Source organism: Poromitra crassiceps (assembly GCF_964638095.1).
Source record: "Poromitra crassiceps genome assembly, chromosome: 4".
Classification (NCBI taxonomy): domain Eukaryota; kingdom Metazoa; phylum Chordata; class Actinopteri; order Beryciformes; family Melamphaidae; genus Poromitra; species Poromitra crassiceps.
Window position 1 is genome coordinate 31,338,094 of NC_139626.1, and position 5,000 is coordinate 31,343,093.

Genomic DNA, 5,000 nt, shown 5'->3' on the forward strand with positions numbered 1-5,000 from the left:
TTTTCAAATACTTATCTTATGTAGGATCACATCTCTCTACATGCTGAAGTGTATACAAATAGTTGGTGTGAGGACTGACCTTTATACTTGGTGACCACTGCAGAGTTGACACTGAGAGGCTCCTGGAAGTCCACCCTGAGACTGGTGCTGCTGCTGACAGACAGGACAACGCCACTGGGAGCATCTGGAGGGTCTGGGTAGACAGACAGACAGACAGACAGACAGACAGATATAGTGACAGAAAGAAAGAAAGAAAGAAAGAAAGAAAGAAAGAAAGAAAGAAAGAAAGAAAGAAAGAAAGAAAGAAAGAAAGAAAGAAGGTTGAACAAATAAGTAGACAGCAATGGAGAGTAGGTAGAAGAAGACATGCTACACATTCTAACCTATATAATGGACCACATACATAAAAAATTATAGCTTACTATTACAATACATTGCTCTGCCAGAGGTGTTCCAGTGGCAGGGCCCTCATTAATGTTATTGGTTACACCTGCTTTACTTCCTGCTTTACCACCTCAGAACGGCTGCTGTAAAAAGGGCCTATGAGACAACTTACTCATAAAATGACATGAGTACATGAGGGAAAAGATCGTTTTTGTTTCAAAGTGCAGACTGATTTGGGTGGGAGGGAAGGGGGGGGTGGCGTGTCATGAAACGGCTATAAAACAGTTAAAGAGGGAACACAGACGCATTATGCACACACTGTCTGTACTCTCACACACACACACACACACACTGTCTGTAGTACTCACACACGCACGCACACACACACACACACACACAGTCTGTACTCACACATTCACAAGCGCTAAGTATGTGCATGATGGAGCATGTATGTAGACAGGCGCACACCCGCACCCACCCAAACCCCCCCCCCCACCCCCCACACACACGTACACACACACACACGCACGCACGCACGCACGCACGCGCGCACACACACACACACACACACACACACACACACACACAGACACACACACACACAGTCGTGTCCTAGGCAATGAGCTGCAAACTGCCCCCAAGTACAGCTCCAAAAAAGATCTCGCCCCAAACCAAAACCAATACTCCAGTCTGCTATGAGATCCAATTTTGTGAGTCGGATCAGAACCCTAACCCTGACCCACCCACTCCCCCTACTCACTCGAACCCCGACTCTCTATGACCTTCCTATCCCTAGCTACAGGGGCCCCTTTTCCCTAGTCCCGCCCCTTTCCTGACCCGACCCGGATCGGATCCACCCCAAAATGGAATGGCTTCTTCCTTGGCCCATGCTACAACCCTTCCACCAGATTTCACGAAAAACGGCCCGGTAGTGTTTCTGTAATCCTGCTAACAGACGGACAAACAGACGGGTGGACGGACTGAAGTGGCACTGAAAACACAAGCTCCTCGGAGGAAGGAGGTAAAAATCATCAGTGGTCCGTCCTTGGCCTTACTGGCGTGCTGGAAGCCGGTCTGCATGCGTCTGAAGAGCCGGAGCCTCCACTCCCAGGCCTCGCGCTGCCTCTCCTGCTCCGCCTCCAGCTCCCCGGGGCCGGGGCCCTGGGGTCCCAGCTCCGACACGCGCTGCTCAGCCTCCTGCACCAAGGTGGCCAAGTGTACTGCCCGGCCCTCCAGACTAACAACTGTCATAAGATAAGAGGAGAGAGAGAGAGAGAGAGAGGGAGAGCATGAGAGAGAGAGTGCAAACAAACAATACCGTGATCAAATGCAATGCCATTGTGTTCTGTTTCATGGTCAAATAAAGCATACGTATCTATAGAGAGCCAAAGTGGAACGTCACATCCTGCTTCAGCACTGTACCAGAGATTTTCATCCGCCACTTATTTTCCCATAGTCATTTTGTAAAATGCTTATAAAAATAGTTTTACTGGTTCAAACCAAACGGTACAGATATATTTAGAAACGGGAGAGATCGCATACCATTTCACTCAGACCAAAACGTAAAAGAAATGCGGGTTTGAAGAAAATCTTTTTTCAATGTCGTTGTTTTTTGTTTTGGTCCGAGTGAAATGTTCTATGGTCTCTCCAGATTATAGCGTCAGCTGAACATTTGGTTTGAACCAGTAAAACTCTTTTTAGACGCCTTTTACGAAATGTGTATGGGAAAATAAATGGCGGATGAAAATCTCTGGTACAGTGCTGAAGCAGGAAGTAGGTGGTCACTTTGCCTCTCTATACTGCTGTGTTAAACCTGCTTTTATTAGCAGAATTGAAAGTTTGTCTTGGTATTTTTTGAGGCAGTTTCATGCTCCTTGAATAAACTGCTCTGGCTTCTAATTAGACTTATATTTGTGATATTGAAATAACTTGTTTATGATACATGATGCATGTAAACTCAGCTTTATCTGGGTATGTGTACATTTATGTATTTTTTTTTTACTGTATGTATTATGCTATCTTTGGGGGATTGGGGGTGGGGGAGTGGCTAGGCCTGGGAGACCGTCTCGTGTGTGTGTGTGTATTTGTATTGTTTGTGTTATGTACTGTCTGTTTTTTTTCTGTATATTTGTGTTAGGGACCCCCTTGAAAAGGAGAGGGTTCATCTCAAGGACTTTATCCTTTCTAATATATTGTCAAATTGAGTAGAGGCTGTCATTTTTGGGGACGGGACAAAAAAAAGTCAACAGGAGCGGGTGGGAGCCGGAATCACATGACAACAATAGATCCGTTTTATATATATACGTACTGGCCAAATGGTGTGAATTCAAAGTGCAGTAGAACACAAAGTAATGTAGAAAGGATGGGGAGAGATCAAATCAAAATCATTGCGTTGCCTAAAGAGAAAACATAAAAACATAAATGGGAGGCGGGGGGAGAAAGACATGTAGCTCAATGCTGAGAAAGACAATACATCTTAGTCGGCTGTTTAAAGATTAAAGGCATAATCCACTGAATGGTTACAATGAACAGAAATCCTCCTGTACAAAGGTCGCTGGGTTTTTCCCTCAGACTCGAGAACAAAAACAAGATTTTTCATCACAAAATCATTTCCAGGCCAATTGGAGGAGTAAATAAAGTGTTTTTCTTTTCAAAAAGGCATGTGCCTCTACGCTGGTGATGATGTTGCGAGGAACTCTCTTGCCTGTGATTCCGTGCCTTGGTTTAAGCAGGCCACTTGCTTTAATGTCTTTGTTTGTCAAAGAGCACATGCAGATTCCTCAATAAACTTAATTTAACGGAGCGGGTGCCTCTTTAGCCATGACATCACCTCCAAAATGACAGAGAAAATGAGACAATGAAAGTGAGAGCGGCGCGAGAGGGAGGAGTATTCGTCATATGTGGTTACATGGGAGCCCAAAATGGTGGGAACATACACAGGCGTAATTCACACTGGCGTTGTAAAACGATTTTCCTGCAAAACTCGTGGAGCAATTTGTAGTATTAACCTACTTACCATACGCAATGCTTGTACGCAACGCAACGTTAAAGCCGCAGTGTGTAACTTTGGGCTGAGCAGCAGCAGCACCACCTCTCTTACATAATTATGCTACGAACTGTACGTTCAGATATCAGCCTTATTTCAACCAGAGAGACCATTTCTTGAATGACAATGATTTATTAGATGATAAGATACATGAGCCTGTAGGCACATAAATATAGATATATTTTTGGCGATTAGACTCCATCAGGACGTCAGCTTGATTATGACGTCATGATCAGCAGGGGTAGATGGATGCAGCCAGAGTAGATTGAATATCCCCCCTGTGGAGTCTAGACCTGGTGCTGGTGAAGGTAGACTTGGTCTTGCTGGAGAAGGCTTCTGAATCTGAAGACTTCAGAGAGGACTGGAGGAGAACGGGGTCCAGGAGGGACGCAGGAACGCACTGAACCCCAGCAAGACCACACAGAGAGAAACAGGAGGCTTTTAGCTATGACAGTAGACTAGGATAGGTGGCTGGTCCTCATAGTGTAGTTCTTCTTTGGTGGCTGGTCCTCATAGTGTAGTTCTTCTTTGGTGGCTGGTCCTCATAGTGTAGTTCTTCTTTGGTGGCTGGTCCTCATAGTGTAGTTCTTCTTTGGTTGGCTGGTCCTCATAGTGTAGTTCTTCTTTGGTGGCTGGTCGTCATAGTGTAGTTCTTCTTTGGTGGCTGGTCCTCATAGTGTAGTTCTTCTTTGGTGGCTGGTCCTCATAGTGTAGTTCTTCTTTGGTGGCTGGTCGTCATAGTGTAGTTCTTCTTTGGTGGCTGGTCCTCATAGTGTAGTTATTCTTTGGTGGCTGGTCCTCATAGTGTAGTTCTTCTTTGGTTGGCTGGTCTTCATAGTGTAGTTCTTCTTTGGTGGCTGGTCCTCATAGTGTAGTTCTTCTTTGGTTGGCTGGTCCTCATAGTGTAGTTCTTCTTTGGTGGCTGGTCCTCATAGTGTAGTTCTTCTTTGGTGGCTGGTCGTCATAGTGTAGTTCTTCTTTGGTGGCTGGTCCTCATAGTGTAGTTCTTCTTTGGTGGCTGGTCCTCATAGTGTAGTTCTTCTTTGGTGGCTGGTCGTCATAGTGTAGTTCTTCTTTAGTGGCTGGTCGTCATAGTGTAGTTCTTCTTTGGTGGCTGGTCCTCATAGTGTAGTTCTTCTTTGGTGGCTGGTCCTCATAGTGTAGTTCTTCTTTGGTGGCTGGTCGTCATAGTGTAGTTCTTCTTTGGTGGCTGGTCCTCATAGTGTAGTTCTTCTTTGGTGGCTGGTCCTTATAGTGTAGTTCTTCTTTGGTGGCTGGTCCTCATAGTGTAGTTCTTCTTTGGTGGCTGGTCGTCATAGTGTAGTTCTTCTTTAGTGGCTGGTCGTCATAGTGTAGTTCTTCTTTGGTGGCTGGTCCTCATAGTGTAGTTCTTCTTTGGTGGCTAGTCCTCATAGTGTAGTTCTTCTTTGGTTGGCTGGTGCTCATAGTGTAGTTCTTCTTTGGTGGCTAGTCCTCATAGTGTAGTTCTTCTTTGGTTGGCTGGTGCTCATAGTGTAGTTCTTCTTTGGTGGCTGGTCCTCATAGTGTAGCTCTTCTTTGGTGGCTGGTC

At 45.5% G+C, this 5,000-nt stretch overlaps 1 protein-coding gene across 1 annotated transcript in view; it reads right to left on the reverse strand.

The window, feature by feature from the left end:
* The window catches only part of ankfn1b (ankyrin repeat and fibronectin type III domain containing 1b), a gene marked incomplete at both ends in the record, with an annotated part of 321,927 nt that overhangs the window by 33,802 nt on the left and 283,125 nt on the right, over positions 1-5,000 (reverse strand). Inside the window, 2 exons of the mRNA XM_083636085.1 lie at positions 80-193; positions 1,440-1,628. Of these exons, the coding sequence (XP_083492211.1) occupies positions 80-193; positions 1,440-1,628 (303 nt within the window). The remainder of the gene's footprint in view (positions 1-79; positions 194-1,439; positions 1,629-5,000) is intronic.